Raw genomic sequence first — 18,576 nt, 5'->3', positions numbered from 1 at the left:
CATCTTGACTAGCTCATCATGGAGGGGTTATCCAGGAGAGCATCCAGCTTCCTCCTCGTCCTCCCCTCTGCCACCACCTCCAGGTCGTCCAGTTCAGATCCAACCACAGAGCTAGCCTTCCTCACCAGCCAACCATTTATATAGCCCAATAGCAAAAAATCCCAAATTTGCCTCAGGGGGCTTAACAATCTGTTCAGCATCGGACGCCCTCTGTCCTTAGATCCTAAATCAGTGATTCCCAAAGACTGGGTCGGGACCCACAGCTGGGTCGCAAGAGATTTTATTAGGGTCACAAAATAAATTTGCAGAATTTCTTCCATGGGTTGCCGCAGACCGGTCAGGGGGCCCATGCTGACCTAATGTTATGGCTGATGGCTGGTGTATATTTTGTATATGAAGTGTATTGTATTTCATGTCCAAAACATTGATTTGATACATACATAAGGTATGTACATACATATTTATGTGTTAAATATTATTATATATAAGCAAGATAAGATAAGATAAGATATTCCTTTATTAGTCCCGCAATGGGGAAATTTGCAGTGTACAGCAGCAAAGGGGATAGTGCAAAAAAAACAAGATGCATCAGCTAACAAAGTAAAAAAAAAAAGAGCTAAACAAAGTGTAACAAAGTATGAACCATTTAAATAGAAGGAAGAATAAAAATAGGAGCAGTATATACAGTATTGACAATAAACAGACTACTAACAAAATTGCACAAATTGAAAATGATATTGCACAGTGAGAATGAATTTCATTCTCACTGTGCAATATCATTTTCCATTTCCACCTGAAAATATCAGGTTATTGTCAGTATTAATACCATATGCTACTTATATAGCATATATAGTATAAGAAAAAATTGTAATGTAATGTATAAAAACATTAAACTTGTCAGAATCAAACACACAAAAATTGTGTTTATATAAATATACAGTATGTGATTTTAGTTTGACATGTGCAGAGTCTAAAGGTCTTTTTCACATGAGACATTTTGTCACAGCAATAAAAGCACAAATTTAAATAATAAAATGAACGATGGCTGAATTCCTTTCAGCTGCTTTAGTTTCAGGGTCCTGGTATTGTTCATGCTGCCTCACTGTCACACTGTCATGGCTCACTGGAACACTTGAATATAACAGAGCCATCGTTAATGTTATTATTACCACCTGCGCTTTTCTCACTATGACAAATCAAAATGTCTGCTGTGAAAAAGGTCTGTTGTTATGTTCATCTTCAGATCTCTGCACTACCAAATGGAGTTTATGTAATGTTATGAATGTTGAACTTTTAACTGTCTCTGTGGGATTGGATTGCATAAACTTGCATCATTCTGTCCGAACAAAGACTGGCTGTGAATTATGTCTTAAAATGTTCTGTTTTGGATATACAGTATGTCTCTATTAAACAGGTTACATAAACTGAACATACTGTACAGGAACGTTATAGCACGACTTGTTCAGGTTTGAACACGAGGGGGAGCTCTCTCCACGTGACATGTTTTAGGCTGATTCCTTATACTGAAGATCCACCCTAAAACTGAATGTACATTGTGTCATTCCTTCATATATCATAAAGATCTGTTACAACCCTGGAACTGCTCCATAAACAGTGAATAACGGAACAACCGTGGTAGTTTTAATGGGAAAAGGTGATTCACAGCTACATTAGAATAATCTTTTGGACGTAACATCCAAAAGCTAAAGAATCTGAGCCCACGTTAGACCATCACTATTTCATTGTCACTGGAACTGCTGCAAACTGCCACCTGATTACGTCACCAATTAAAGTTTTGATGCACTGATGAGATGAATTGTATATATGAAGAGATATTACAGGGATATTGATCCAAATTTTGCAATATTTTGCACACCCCATCCTCTTCTTTTCAAACACTGCACACACACGCACACATTTGTGTGTGTATGCATATATGTAATAAAAAATATAATATATATAATCATAAATGTTTCTATTTTATATGTATGAATCTTGACTTTTACAGTACACGTTTTTTTTCTTTTTCTTTTCTCTTACTACCAAAATACCAAGGTGAATCCCATATGTCAAAATCAAATTGGGAATAAAAACTAATTCTGATTCAAATTGTGTTTTTAGGGTGGATTTTCCCTTTAAAATCTAGTCTTTTGATCTAGATAACATCACACTCAGCAGTCAAGGATAAAACTTCAACATTAAAATATAACTGCAAAAGGTTACATCACTTACTGCATTGTGTATGGTAGCCTATAACTCTAGAAGAGCCATTATCTTGACTTTAAATAACAGACAGATAGATAAACAGACAGTCTTTTAAAATAAATTCTGATTAGTAGTCTGAATTAAGTAGGCCTATTAAGTATTGAGTATAGGCTATTAATTATTAATTATTGTAGAACTCCTGTATTATTTTTTTCCTGAAAGTACAGAATAAAATAAATTGTTTATTTAAGTATAAAATAGCCCATTGTGCATGTTCCAGAGTAGATGTGTAATAGGCTTATTTTGTGCAAGAAATCTTGTATTTATTTCCACCAGCCTATAGGCTAATATTTGTAATCCCATCACGAGCTGGTGCAACCACTGTGTTACTCTCCCACAGCTAAGCCAATAATAGCTCTGTATGTACAGTCATTTGTTTCAGTGGTGACTAAATGTTTCTCAAAATGATATCTCAGATCTGTGGCACTATAAATCCACAGTTGTACGTCTCCTCCGCCTCCTCTGTCTCTCTCTCTGTGTCTGTCTCTCTTCACACTGTGTACCAACCCGCTCAAACGTGAAGCACTTCAGCCAAAATTATGCAACAGCACTAGGCCTTTGCGCGCCTCCCATTGGTCGCTCAGCGTTCCATTTGGGGCGTGGTTAGAACGCGTTCTCACACGCTATTGGTCGCGTCTTTGCAGGGGGGCGTGTCCTCTGATTTCATTCACAAATCCAGCATGTGAAGATCCCTCTGTTTATAGTGATGAACACATGTCCCGGATCCGCAAATGTGGGCGTAAAAACGCTGCAGCCTCGGTAGAAGACGGAGTGTGACTGCGTTTTAAATAGACGTTAATGCCTGTAGTGATTTATGATCAAATTATAGTCTATTATATACATAACATTATAATTTTTTTTTTTACTTTATTTTTTCCCTTTTTTCAAGGTTGTTTTCATATATGCAATTTACAGTTCGTAATTACAATAGTTTATAAACCAATTTTTAAGTAGATGAGCTTATAGACAAACTCATTAAGTACACTAGAGAAAACAACTTCAACATTCAAAATTGAAATAAAATTAAGAAAATAAATAATAATAATAATGATAAAAATAAAGAATAGCGTTAGAAAAACAAAACAAACATGTTATATGTTATATATACATAACATTATAACATATTATAGCATAATTAATACTTTAAATTTGAAAAAAACAACAATCATTTAATAGTACTGTTCCTGCTTGTCATGGCTTTAAATATGAACTACTGGCATATGCATGCATCTGCAACCATGCACATAAACAATAGAAAGGGGGATTTCATCTTGTTTCTTTGTCAAAGTTGTTTAACTGTGGTACGCCAGTAATGATTACAATTCTTGTATTTGAGAGGAGGGCGAAGGAGGACAAACTGGCAGACAGACAGACAGGTGCAGTGCAGTGCAAGGACACAGCAGCAGCAGTGTGTAACTGTTTCCAAGCTGCCCGAAGGTTTCCAGGTGAAACGTGATCTGTTGCTCGGCCTCTGCAACGAGAGTGGAGAGACAGTTTAGTGTTTAGTCTCTCTTTAGGCCTCTGTCTTCCCTCAGGCGGATCGGATTTCTGTTGTGGTGTCTTGCTCTGACCACACCTGCTCGTGCGTTTGGCCTTACAGGAACTCCTGCGTGCTTACACTAGCGCTTGCATACTTTCACAATGAGTAAGGCTTCAAGACAAACGTCTCTGGGGGGAAATCCTTAAACAATGCAACCGAATACAATCCAGTTAGTCTCGTCCTGATATAAACCATTTACTGTGTCGCCTTACATGTCACATGAGGACACAAGCCTCAGCGGTGAATCTACAAATCATTTACACCGTATTATTGTAACTTATATGCATCATATCTGTTTTTATTCCATATGTCCCTCACTCCATTTCCGCCTCGAGTAACCCAACTGAAGAAGGATGTATTTTCCATATTAGTGACCAGTTTAACACATTGCACTTTGACCCACTTCATCGACAAAAGCACCATCCATAGGCTTAGGCTTGGCACATTCACTCCTATTGAATTCTCAAGCATGTCAATACGAGGGGATGATAATGAGAAGGGAACGGAGATACAAAACACAGAAACCAGATGGGGGGATGGGACGAAAGGGAGATGGAGAGATGGAAATGATGGGGGTGGTCGTCAACACCCGTGAACTCAGGGTAGGTTCACTAGGTTCACGTGCTGCAGAGGAATGCTGTGGGGGATGGAGAGTTTTTTCTATCGACCTGGTCGCTGTTATAAACAGGAACCTCCCCCTTGGTTTACTATTACCCAAGGTCAACCATTATTGTGTTTTGACAATAAGAGGGGCTTGTTTGCTCACCTGGTGTTGAGGTGACTAGGTGACGGTAGGTACATAGTTACAATGCTCAAAGACAGGCATTGTCAGTCAAACAAGGACACAGATTGTTGTGTGTGTGTTGAGGAGAGAGTCCATTGGGTTCATGTGTATGTTGTATGTATAGCGGGGGAAGGGCAGCCCCTTCCCCTCCTGACAATAACATGCAAGGCGCTTAAAGGCATCCACCGCTCCTCACACTTTAACCCGGCATTTCACATCTAAAAATACCAGTAAAACCCAGCATAATGACCGACCTGCAATTAAGGTCTTATGAGGAGAGAAAATACCAATACCAGTATAGGACAGAAAATGTGTGTGTGTATGTGTGGTCTATACATATATGTAGTGGTGGTGGTATACTGCACTGCATGTTTCATGTGAGGGTGACTCAGTTCACTCTGTAGTAACCTTAAGTAGTGGGGGAAGCTGCTACATGACCATGAATCATGGACCTGCTGCATTAAGGTCAAATCCCTGTCCCACATTTTTATCTTTTAGTGGTCTTACTTTGACAAAAGAGCGACGATGACACAAAATAGAATAAAATATTACATTTCTTATCAAATACCTTGTTTTTATTTCCATTTTTCTACTTTTAACTCCTCTTTTGCCACATTTTCAGTTGTGCAACTTGAACAATAACAACCCTTTTTATAAATGTTTGAGTCACAAAGTCTGTTTGTCAGTTTAGCTTACAAGACAACTGAAGAAAATACAGAAAAATCTAATCTCTTGAAGTGAAACTGCAATAAATATATAAAACTAAAACAACATAATAACACATTTAGATTGACAGTTAAAGCCAAGATGGGGTTAAAGGATTATGTTGGAATAATAGGTTGACCTATTCCTGGCAATGTCACATACCACAAGCTGTGTGATATTCCTGCTCTGCTCCTGAAAATGTCACATCTCATAGGTATTTGCTCCTATAGGATCTTCAAGTGAGGTATAGGCTTATTGAGAACTGACTTTACTCTTGAATAGTCTTATCAGAAAGGCTGAATAAAGGAGGAGGGAGCCACAGAAGTGTGTGTTAGCATTACTTGGTTATTAAAGTTGTATCATGTCATTGAATCAAATATATAGATGCTACACTATAATTGATGGAAGAGTGCTCTATTTCACTATAATCTTGTAAGGTGACAATGACGTGGTATGTGTGGTGAGATGTTGCCAGACTCAGTTGTAAATAAATTAGGGCAGTCAGAGTTAACGCGATAATAACATGTTAACACAAATTCATTTGAGCGCCACTTATTTCCTGAATGAATTAACGCAACTTAGCGACCTCAGTTTTAAAGTAGAAAACTTAATGGATCCATTGGTACCAACCATGTCATACTATAGCTTGTTGAGAGGCTAAATAACGCTCTGCAGCTAAAAAAAACTGGCATGGCCATTTTCAAAGGGGTCCCTTGACCTCTGATCTCAAGATATGTGAATGAAAATGGGTTCTATGGGTACCCACGAGTCTCCCCTTTACAGACATGCCCACTTTTTGATAATTACATGCAGTTTGGGGCAAGTCATAGTCAAGTCAGCACACTGACAGCTGTTGTTGCCTGTTGGGCTGCAGTTTGCCATGTTATGATTTGAGCATATTTTTATGCTAAATGCAGTACCTGTGAGGGTTTCTGGACAATATTTGTCATTGATTTGTGTTGTTAATTGATTTACAATAATAAATATATACATACTTTTGCATAAAGCGAGCATATTTGCCCACTCCCATGTTGATAAGAGTATTAAATACTTGACAAATCTCCCTTTACGGTACGTTTTGAACAGATTAATTAGCGATTAATCGCAATTAACTATGGACAATCATGCGATTAACCGCGATTAAATATTTTAATCGATTGACAGCCCTAAAAAAAAAAAAAAAGACTTGTGATTGAAGTCTCCCGTCACAGGCTAGATTTTTTTTAAAGCCTGAAAACAGAGCCATGAGGAGGTGGAGGAGGAGGCAGAGGTCTAGTTTTCTCTCAGAACACTTGAATTATAATTTGCTGAAAGGTTATTATGGAATTTTTGCCCAATGATGCCAAAAAAATTCAGTCTACTGCAGGTTTAAGTCTGTTCTATCAATAAGTATGAAGAGTAAAAGCTTAGAGGTCCATCATTCTCAACAGCATGGAGAAGAAAAACTAAACCATACTTTGCTGGTGTTCATTATAGTTCTGCATGCATTTATTCAATTAAACCCAATCACTGGTGATGGGTTGCAAGAGGTTTCTTTTTTTATTGTGTTATAAAGTGATTGCAAAACAAGTGAAGACATGTGCAGGGACATATATATAAAAAGACAAAAACAAGACAATGGGATAAAAGCATGTGAAGAATGTGTGTGTGTGCGTGTGTGTGTGTGTGTGTGAGTGATGTGGATAATGGGTGTGTTTGGCATTGAATGAGACTAGATGGTCATATATGACATATATATCTACTCTTAAAAACACATACTGTACACATGCACACTATATTCACTTTTTTAATAGTCCTGTATCACAACTGTTACCCTGCACTATATGCAGTTTTAACAGTTTTCTTCATCCTTGTATTTTAATATCTGGTATATTTTTTTGTACTTTGCACAACTAACTTTTTTACTGCCTTTTTACTGACATGTTTTGCAGTATGGAACTGTGATGCTGGAAACTTGAATTTCCCCTCGGGATCAATAAAGTCACTATCTATCTATCTATCTATCTATCTATCTATCTATCTATCTACCTACCTATCTATCTATCTATCTATCTATCTATCTATCTATCTATCTATCTATCTATCTATCTATCTACATCTATACATAATAATGTTTTTTTATTTTCTGCTTCAATGTTGTGGTAGTGAGTGTAAGGAGGTGTGGCAGTAAATACAGCTCATGCATCAGATGCATATAGAACATATTGTGGATCTCTGGAGGCCGATGCTGTCGTGCGTGTTTACACACCTCGCCCTCTCTCCCTCTCTCTCTCTCTCTCTCTCTCTCTGTTGTAGTAGAGCAGCCCTGCCTCGACTCTCCATGCAGCACGGGCGACACATGAGTGGGCCGGACCGTGAGTGCCCGGGTATCCGTCCAATCAGCGCCGAGTAAAGCAATCACTGGCTGGGAGAAGCAGCCAGTAGCGTGCGGCGCCGCCGGGCCGGCAGCCAATAGGATGCGCGTAAAACGTGGGCACGTGGATCCGCGCACATGTTGACGCTCGTAAACTGGCGAGAGAAGCAGCTCGTACAGACACAACCAGAGGAGCGGCCGGCAGGGAGGTGTGTGAGTTTGTAGAGAGAGAGAGAGAGAGAGATGCTGCTCCAGCTCCGAGTCTACTGACGGATCTGTCCTATCAAAGCAGGAGAAAGAGCCTTTAATGTTTCTAGCAGCTGCTGTTTTATCATCACATTACTGAAGGTGAGTTATCTCCACTAACTTCATTATTTGTGTTTTATTATGGCTAAACGTTTCCTGAAGTTGCCTAAAGGAATTTCCTGTCCCGCTGTGTATCCTGCTGCTGCCGGCACTATTTGTTCATTATAGCCTAAAGCTTTTTTTTTTTTTTTACTCACGTGGCTTATTTTGCTCCCATCTATTTTGTGTTAATAGATTATTATCATGTAATGATTACAAACCATTAGATTACATTTATAACATTTATATTTACATTGTTGTCAATGTGTCATCCGGGTTTATTTCTGATATTTTAAATGCTTTTTGTTGTTGTGTGGAACATGATGTATAAGAATGTGTTAGTTTCTGTTGTGGGCATCGTGGTATAGTGCGCAGACACACACACACACAGATAGACAGGCAGCCAACACCTGAAACGCAGCCTCATGGTCCATGCCTACCTGTGCAGACTGTACCGACCGACAAATGCACCATAACCTCCTCCACCCCATCCCACTCACCACTCACCACTCCATCCCCATCCACATCCACATCCCCATCACTATCCACCAAAACTAAAACCACAGAGGGCATGGAGAAAAAAAAAAATAGGAATGAATTTAATTAGTGTACTTCCACTATCTGTTTCAGTAGACTCGTGCAGATGCATGTAAACAACGTGACATTTGGTTTTAAGAGGATGCCTGAAGGGATGCCACACATTAAATGTAATTTTGTTGTTGTAAAAAGCTTATGTTGAAAATGTCCTGAAATTGAGACATTGTGTGGACTGGATGAGTAGTTCTTGTGTGGCCACACTGCAAAAAAAATCTGTCACTCTTCTTTGTCTGAGAGCGAGTTTAGACTTCTCATATTGATAATTCTGTGTTGATGATGATTATGTGTATGTGACCCCCTCCAATCTCCCCCCTCTGTGTTGGTGGGATCAAAGACCACTCAGAGAGAGATTACACAGAGAGCCAAAAGAAAGAAGGGAGATGAGAGAGAGAGAGAGAGAAGCAGAGAGAGGCACATGGCTAGAAATACAGAATGTAAAATGTGAGTAAGAGAGGAGGAGGAGGAGGGCTGGTCTGTGGAAGAGGAGCACCAGGCTTGTGTGCATAACGAACAGGATGAGCTGAGGGGAGAGCAGAGAGAGAGAGAGAGATGAGAGGCATACAGAAATACAGCCGTAGAGGAAGAGGTTTGTGTGTGTGTGTGTGTGTGTGTGTGTGGATCCAAGGGGGGATGGAGAGCAAGCCCGAGACAGAGAGGAGGGGCTAGAGAGAGCACCGGAGGCAGTGGGAGAGAGAGAGAGAGAGAGACTGCCTATTCTGATTTCACTACTCTACAAGCTCCCATCCCCCTCACGTTTTACTCTCCTCCAGTCTCCAATCTCCTCAATGGGAGCCAGACATGCACTACCATTGTGTGCCTACTGCCTACCCCCAGTCCCACTCTGCACCATGTTAAACTAGGGCACTGGTATACCCACCATTTTGAGTAATTGGGGTTATTATTTTTGGTAGCGAGATAGGGGGGTGGAAAAATGGAGTGTTGCCAAATGGAAAGCAGTTTTTTTTTGCTATGATTTTGTTTCCTTGTCTGTCTCCATTTGCTCTCACAATAGTAACACCTTGCTGGTCTTGAGTCTTTTTTTTTTGTTTCTTTCTAAGCTGTTCTAATAGCCCAAACCCTTCTGCCCCAACAGCAATGCAGTCCCAGGGCAGCACTTCCTCTCAGCCCTCCTTCGATTCCCTGAGCTCCAGTGACAGCCTCTTGTTCAGCGACTCGGAGCAGGCGGAGGACGACACAGACGTCTTCCTGACAGACAGCTCTCCCTCTGTCATCATCGGTGGCGTGGGCGGGGTCGCGGCCAATGGAGACAGAGGGTCGGAGAGTCCCGGGTCCCAGTGGACGTGCGACGGCTTCACGGATAAAGAGGAAGACGAGTCGTACAGGTCGGAGAGCGGCGGCAGCAAGGCGGCTCGCATCGGTTTGGACGAGGCGAATCCTTCAAGCCAGATACCAAAATCACAGGGAGATCTGCTGTTTGCTCAAAAGGTAAGTGATGACAGAGCAATGTTTGCAGAGGAAAGCCCAGCGAACTGAGTCAGACAGCGAGGCCTAACCCAAACTCTGTAGTAATCTATCTTCTCTTCCTCTTCCTCTGTCAGTGTGCTGAGCTACGGGGTTTCGTCAGGCCCCTGTTGGAGCTGCTGAATGGACTGAAGAGGGGCCGATTCGATCGAGGTAAGCGCCCTTGCATCGCTGCTTTCAGTCGAGCATGCGTGCCGACTGGCAGCGAAAGTTGTAGACGCTTATATGATCTGAGCGGCCTCAGTCCATTTCAATAGAGAGAGTGTTCCTTTGTGCAGCGGCAGTCTGTATTGACGCAGCCTATTGATGTGGCCCAAAGTGCAGCGTGTGAAGCGACCGTCTTGTGGCTGACTCATCAGAGTTCACTGATATCACAAGTGAAAGTGGTGTGTGTGCATGTGTGTGTCAGAGAGAAAGAGACGCTGTCTACACGTGCATGCATTTTTCGTGACTGTGGAGTGTTACAGTACATATGCCGACTGGGGGATTATGTTTTTGATTGACAGGTTTGAGCAGTTTCCAGCAGAGCGTCGCCATGGATCGAATCCAGAGGATAGTGGGCGTTTTACAGAGACCTAACAGCGGGTAAGAGGTCGCCCACGTTGTCCCACCATCCACCCTCAGTGTTTCTAACTATCTGCACCACTACACACTACATCTTAGTTGGATTTTAGCATGTAAATGATTATTAAATTGTAGTTATAACAACAAAGGACCAGCGAGATAGCCTTCCATTTCAAGCCTCATCTCCTGGTCCATGTTTTATTGAACAGTCTTTGGGGGAGGTAGAGTTACAGCATTCACTGGCAGTGCAGAAAAACTTCAGAAGAAAATGTATCTAAATCTTTATGCAGGACCATAACACGTCCAGATGTTTTCCTATGCCTTAACACAACAGCATTGACATCTGTTCCTCACTTTAAATTTCTTTTTTAATATGTTTTGTAGGGAGAAGTACCTGAACACTCTGCTCCAGGTGGAGGTGATGCTGAAGGTTTGGTTTCCTCAGATCCACACTCAGCCCGTCTCCGTGGCCTCCAGCGTCGCCACATCCCCTGCTCGCTCCTCCCACAACACTTCCAGCGCCACCCCGCCGCACAAGCACAAGGATCAGTTGCACATTCCCGTCAAGGTGAGAACACACGCATTCAGTCTACTTGTGCACACACCAAACACCTCCACAAATTGAACTGTATATTCACGTGCAAACTATGTTTTCCTGCTCATTTTGCAGAAGCGCAGACTCAGCTGGACAGGTACGGACTCCCCCACGCCTTCCCCCGTGCTTCTCAAGTGCCCTCGTATCAGTGCGGAAGAGAAGAAGGTGAAGCAAGATTGCGACAAAAGTAACGGCCCGTCTTCTCCATCGTTGGCGCCTGATGCAAACCAAAAGTCGTCAGATGTGGCCGGTAACAGCCAGCTAAATGAGGACACAAAGGGAAAGGACAGTGACGGGGAGGAACTAGGCAAGCAATCAAAATACAAAGCGGGTCAAAGCTCTGAGCCGAGCCTGACTTGGGTTCACGTCGCCCCGATCCTGTCCCCGCGAAAGGCCTGCCCTTCACACAAGGGCACGACAGCGGCGGGTAACAATGAAAACCAGCCTGTCGCTGCCGTCCTGCCACCTGGACGGAGGGGCAGTCCAGCCATGCAAGACAGCTCCATCTCTTCCACCACACCCTACAACAAGCACCCCAAAAATCTGAAGAAGCCAATCCGGTGCCAAAGCCAGCCTACTGCTGGACAACAGAGCGTAAGCGAGACCGCCGAGACATGTCAGAGTCAAAGTCCTCAAGTCACGCTTACGCCTTTGCCCGAGGTGTGCCCCACCCCCTTGGAGACCTGATGCATTGAACAAGCAAAGAGCCGGCAGCCTCGCTTTGTTTACACCACCGGGCTGAAAGCTGCTGCCTGAGGAAGAAGGGACGAGGCTGCAGGCCTGTGATTATAGATGCATTAAAGGGAGGAAGGGGAGGAAAGAATTGTAGGTAACAAATGATGGATCATACAAAACCCCTCATCAAAACCACAACTGCAACCGATATTTCAAAAAGGACATAACGTGTTTAAATGAATCAAATCAGTTCGGGTTGATGATCACAATTACACAAGAAGCTAAAGGTGCACAAAAGCAGTTGTGGTTGAGGGGGATAGGAAAGAAGAAAGCCTAAAGCTGAAAGGCTATTTACAGCTTATTGATCAATAGGAGAGATTTTGAAGAATTTTCAAAAAGCAAATAATAGTTTCTCCTCCGCATGAAAGCAATCACTATATTCCGAGAGTACTGTTTCGGCATCTAACTTGAGGGACGTACTCGATCAGAAATTAGAAAGGCTGATGTCAATATTCAGAATGAAAGCTTCCAGGGTTTACTGTGATGAGGTAACTTCAAACCAGAGTGAGCAACACAGGGTGAGCTGAATTTGATGCTAGTCTTACAGCAGCAGACGTGTTTGACGTTACATCCACTTGTAGATAGAATTGAGGCATCTGGCGTGACATTTGAAGTCCTTGGAAATCTTGTAGCTAGAGATGTGAGAAACGCAGTGTACAGAACGCAGCATTATACTGTACTTGTGGTGTGTTAGTCATCTGAGACTGTGGAAAAAAATGATGTCATCAACTCACGAATGCAATCCAACAACTGTTTGGACGTTTGGCGTCGAGAGGTGTGTCATCACAGCGATCAGAGGTAAACTTGTCTTGTCATGCTGTGGAATCGGATGTCAAACTGACCGGCAATCAGTGTCACGAAAATCCAAGAAAGACTTTTAAAAGACCAGCTAGTGGAAAAAAAAACACGGACTACTCAAAGACACGTGACTCTCGGGTCCCACAGTTAATTTATTCATGTGTTGATCGGACACTGCATTTATTTATTGTTTGTATTTATTTATTGGGCAGCTGAATATCGCCTGCTGTGCGCTTGCATAGTTTGGCCTACAATTGTTATGAGGGGATTGGGAAGATGCTGTTTGTGGTTTTTATTGCTATCACGAGGAGGAAAACAAAAAAAACGAAGGAAGTGAAATGTTATGATTGGACTATTGGACTACTGTGCCTTTTTACCAAATAGGATGTGTTCAGAAAAGCATTTTGGTGCTTTCAGTGCATTCATACTGCGTTTTGATTGTTTGCTTGGATTTCACAAAACCAGTACACTTTCAATCATGAAAGCATACATGTAGTCAATTTAGCTTCTAAAGTTAAAAAACACAGCATCCAAATCATAGACTGTATATAAAGATGAACGACACGTCTCCACTTCCTCCCACTGTTCAGAAGTGAAGCCAAAATATCCCGGATACGGGAGCTGCCATCTCAAGATTTTGATGTCATTTGGAGCCAGAGTCTGCGCGGTAATGTTTGGGGGGGCTGAAGCGCCAAGGTATCGAGGTCCCGCCCATACACCCGCCTGAGCCAATCACGAGCCGAGCGCGGCCACAGCATGCTAGCATGAGCCACCTAGCTGCTGCGTTGGCACCACGGTAGCTGATTGGTTAGAAGGACTCAACAACTAACCATATTATCTCTAAAACTACATCTCCGATCCTATTGACACACGTTTTATTACAAAGACTCGTGACGGCTATGGAAAGTCAAAGTTACAGAGCCTGCTGCTGCGCGTCTACTTCACTCAGAGCATCTTTCAATCACAGCTGTCGATCATGTCGTCTCAAACCCTTTTTTTATAGCGTCAAATAACGAATTAAAACCAAACTTATCAGACAAATGAACACTTGAACATGCATCAGCGTGATAAGAACTACCTAAAATGACAGAAACCATCATTTTATTTGGCGTGTACTTTGACTTTTTAGTTTGGCCCTTGTCTCATCCGCTAACCTGGAGGAGGTAGGATTTATGACTTATACTGCAGCCAGCCACCAGGGGGCGATTAATTGAGATGTTTTGGCTTCACTTTTGGGGAGCTGTCATGTCGTCCATCTTTATATAAAGTCTATGGTCCAAAACAACAGTATCATCATTATCTATCTTCTGCTTCAAAACCTGGCGTCCAGATCTCGTATTCAGACATCTACAGTTACACAAACTGCCTACATCTCCAACTTCTACACACACACACCAACAGCAGTGGCTACTAATTGTCATGTAGTATTAAAGTATAGCCTTCCTTTGGAGCTTTTCTTTCGGTTCTGATCAACAGACTGAACTGCACTTGAAGCTGGTGCTCTTGAAAACTTGAAAAAAACGAGAGAAAATATAAATGCAAGGGAAGAAAATCTTTATTTGCACCACCCTCTACTGCTGCTATTCTGATTCCAGTTCTAATTTAGAGAGATGAAATCTGGAAATCTGCTCACAATATTCTTCTAAATGTAGGAGGGGTTTTAGCGATGTGATTGGATTTACCTATATTGCAAAAGAATTGTAAATATTTAGACTAAAATATTTTTAAATTGGTATGAGTGGTTCATACACTATTTACATAAATCGAGAGGAGGGATATCCACGTCTCCTCCAAACACCACATGTGAACACAGAGCCACTGGCAGCCTCCATTTTACTGCCTATGTTTGTGGAGTAAGGACTGCAACGACCCTCAGTCACAGACCCAGAGTCAGACCGTCTTACCCCATCGTGACGGTACGATGCGCCAGACGCTGACTCTTGGTGAGAGGCTGGGGGTGTCCTCCACCCCACTCCTGTTTTTATATGGTTGTGGTATGACAGAGAAACCAATTGCACTTATTTTTCAGTGTTTATGTCCTATTTTCATGTATGTTTTCTACTGCAGCGACCACTGCTGATTGGTCAGAAATAATGTCTTGTTTATTGTAGCTGCCTTTTTTTTGTTTTTAAACTGTAAAAGCTGACTGTAGTTCCCTCCTCGCCTCTCCTCCCCTCCCCTCCCCCAACTCTGCTGCATTCGTCTGCCCTTGCCCTCTCTCCTTCATCTCCCTCAATCCTGTTAGTACCTTTTCTATCTTAACTAAACTCTGTCTTTCTCTCACTCCCATCTTACATGATATTACTCTTCTGGCTACTTTTTTTCAATAATGATGAACAGGAAAAAAAAATCTTTTAATAAATGACACATTTTTGAAACCTGAACTGTATTTTTGTGCTTGTTTTGTGAACTTTTTACACATTTTATGTGTGTCGCACAAACGTTTGAATATTTTTTTTTTTTTTTCATATGATATGCAACGATGCGTGTTTTGGAAAGCAGCTCTCACTAAACAGATGTGTGACTCAGCGGGGTGCAGATTTACAGACTGTACATTTTGAAGTATGTGCGTGTTTGTGTGTGGACGGGGGGGTGATGAAGGGTTGGAGAGGGTAGCGAGAAGGAGGGGCGGCAGGGTGCAGCCTCGGTAATCTGACTGGCGGTAGTGGGGGGGCTGGCTGATCCTCCAACCAGCTGCTTCTACGGAGCGAAAACACACTACTGTAGCTTGTTTATTTCATGAGGTAAACAATGAGTAAATACCTCCTATAGGTAGTAGAGAAGAGCCTGGCATGGTTGTATCTCTAGTGCAGAACAGTCAAACGGGCTCACGTCTGATCTCTGCACCCTCGCGTGGGGATTTCAGTCCCTCTAAAAAAAAAAATCAAAGGGTGAGAGTCAAAAGTTAACCTCAGCGTTCACTCCCCAAAGCACCCAGTGCTCCTCTTACAATCCATAAAACATCTGTGTTGTCAGGGTTGTATTATTTTCTATACAAAACACAAGAGGTGATTTTTATATCTCTGTAATATGAGATGAAAATCCCCAAATTGCTGAAACACACTGGGTGCCAGTTAATTGTAATATTATGTAAAATAAATTAATGTGATTTTTACATCACAATAGTATAATTCATTGGTAAAAAAAAAAAAAGCAAAGCTGTAGACACAAAGCTTTGAACTATTGGTGATACAATGATAATCAACTATTTTGATAATGGAGTAATTGTTTGAGTTAGTTTTCAAAGCATAAACTCAAAAATATTATCTGGTTCCAGATTCACCAGTGTGAGGATTTGCTGCTTTTTCTGTTTTATATCACTGTTTTTTTTATTCATGGTCTGACAAAACAAACAATTTGTACTCTGCGATGGAAAATTTTCACTATATCTGACTTTTTATAGACTAAGGGATTAATCATTTAGTCAAGAAAATAACTGGCAGATTACTCAATAATTAAAATAATTGTTAGCTCTGATTTCATTTATTTAATGACATAATTTTAACTCAATTTCCTGAATTCAAAAAAGCTGAAATCTTCCCCATTTTCTCTCCTCTCCAACATCACATCCATGGATACACGAGCACATGGGCACGACAGTGGCACATTTTAAGAGGGTGTGGTTTTGATTTCTCCCTGCTCAGACAGGATGAAATCAGCCATGCCACACGTACACACACACACACACACACAAACATACCCAGGGTCGTAAACACACACGCGTGCGCCACTCCCCGCCACACGCTCTGACACACTGACTGGCTGATTTTGTGATGGGCCTGTCTCTGACACACTGACTGTGCTACTTTACAACAACAGAGACCGCTCCCCTCCCTCCTCCCCTCTGCCTCCCTCCCTCTCGGCCCCCCCTTGTATCCATGCAGTTTTTAGCAGAGAAGCCCTTGCCCTCCATCCCCCCCCTCTCTTCCTACTCTGGAGGATGGAAACGAGGGGCAAGAGGAGAAGGACGAGAAGAGGATGTGTGGAGGGCACACGGAGGAGACATGACCTCATTCAGTTTTGGGGAGCGTGGAGGACATTTGTTATTTTTCCCACTTGTTTTCAATAATAATTCTTATTTTTTTCAGTAACTCCACCCGTTTGTGTTTATGTGTTTTTCATTTTTGCCTTCTAAAATGTTGTTTTAAAAAAAGTTTATATTCTCCCTCTACATCACAGCCAATTTATCATGCTGTATTTGAATTTGCTGTGTCTATATCACACCACATAGTCCGCAGAAAGGTTGAAAAATATCAGTAATTGTTATTGCATCATGCTCAGTTGTTTTCACTTCTCTAAGTATTCAACCAGCATGTGTGGGATTAACAGAGCGTGTGTGTGTGTGTGTGTGTGTGTGTGCATCAATAGGATTGCACATAATGAACTTTTATCCCTTGCTCTGTAGGTTTTAACTGTGGTTTCAAGTCCTGTTGTTGGTTTGAACAAGTTAATGATTTAAGGGTGTCTGTCCAGTTCTGCTGCATGTGCTATGTGCATAATGAAGGGAATGACACAATGAGGTGCTTATTCACTTATTCCAAACTCCCCTCCCCCACAATACACTCACTGCACTCCAGTGAAACTCACGTGAGGGCGAAGCCACACTGTGACTTTACAACTACACACAAACGCAAAGACATGGTAGGAAGAGCACGCTCACACACTTTGCTCTTACTCACCCAAAGTCCTCGGGGGGTTTTAGTGCAGACTGGTCCCAAAACATCCTTGATGCTCATTAAAATTGCACAGTGGCCAGCCCTGGGATGGAAATCAGAGATACTTCGAAGTCATATCTGGCTTGCTGGAGCTCACAGCGGCTGACGGGCCACGATGTGTGGGGTAAGACGCTGCTCTGCCTGCCATCTGTGGTCCCCATCACAGGGGACACGGTAAAGACAAGAGATACCATTTTCAAGGGCACACGTGTATCTCATGACATTGTGTGTGATATTTGGGGCACAGCCGAGCTACAGGCAAATAACATCCTCATCAGTTTCTTTGGCCTGAATGTGTTCTCGGGAGCGTGATGACGCCGTCTTACACGACTGCTCAATTATTCAAGTACAGTGGTTGTAAGGGAAACACCACATAGAATATACTGAGGAAGGGGGTTTGGCAAAGAAGGCAGACTTGGCAAACAGAGGGGGTTATGAATGAGAAATAAGTGGGAGATAAAAGCTTACACTCTTGGTAGACGACTTGGGATTCAGTGCAAGCACGTGGACTCACACTGATACACACACTGAGGTCCATGTGTGTGAAGTAAAGACAGCAGAGTCCCCTGAGATTATATATTCCAAGATGATTTACAGCCCCTGTCAGATACAATGAAATAAAACTGGGTCAGCATGATGAAATGTACCATAACTACACACTTGATGAATCAAAAAAAACGTGTGAGGGGAACATAGGGGATAACTTAAATGAGGTAATAAATTATGCACTTATGTAATATTCATTGTATCGTGGCAATAATGAGCATTAATACACTCATCTGACATTAGGTCGTGATTTAGCATGTTGAGGATGAAATTTGTTCAGCCACTGAAAGGGAACACTTGTGTGAGACTCAACAATTAGTGCTTTGGAAAACCTGCAGACTAAATGCCTGGCATTCCAGTAATATAACAGATTAATTCATACAGCTCTCACCACTCACCCCCATGATGCTGTATTACACTTGTTTTAGCTGCACGGACAAGTGGAGATCACTGTTTGCCAGTGTGGGTAAGAGCATGTGTGTGTGCTTTGTTTTTCTGTGTGTACTTGTATAGAAATGTCTGTGGTATTGTGTTATTATGTGCTGAGGTGTC

General features: G+C 42.0%; 1 protein-coding gene across 2 annotated transcripts in view; it reads left to right on the top strand.

Moving 5' to 3' along the window:
• LOC119496472 overlaps positions 1–15,147 on the top strand; it is a 76,453-nt gene extending 61,306 nt beyond the window's left edge. For both annotated transcript variants that reach the window (XM_037783786.1, XM_037783787.1), the window contains exons 6-11: positions 7,590–7,995; positions 9,683–10,035; positions 10,149–10,224; positions 10,578–10,656; positions 11,020–11,203; positions 11,306–15,147. In XM_037783786.1, the coding sequence (XP_037639714.1) occupies positions 9,685–10,035; positions 10,149–10,224; positions 10,578–10,656; positions 11,020–11,203; positions 11,306–11,917 (1,302 nt within the window). In that variant the 5' untranslated portion in view covers positions 7,590–7,995; positions 9,683–9,684 and the 3' untranslated portion in view covers positions 11,918–15,147. The remainder of the gene's footprint in view (positions 1–7,589; positions 7,996–9,682; positions 10,036–10,148; positions 10,225–10,577; positions 10,657–11,019; positions 11,204–11,305) is intronic.
• The last annotated feature ends 3,429 nt before the right edge of the window (positions 15,148–18,576 follow it).

Source organism: Sebastes umbrosus, chromosome 11 (genome assembly GCF_015220745.1).
Source record: "Sebastes umbrosus isolate fSebUmb1 chromosome 11, fSebUmb1.pri, whole genome shotgun sequence".
In the NCBI taxonomy this organism is placed as follows: Eukaryota; Metazoa; Chordata; class Actinopteri; order Perciformes; family Sebastidae; genus Sebastes; species Sebastes umbrosus.
Note: the sequence above shows the minus strand (reverse complement) of the source record. Positions and strands in the feature narration are given on the sequence as shown.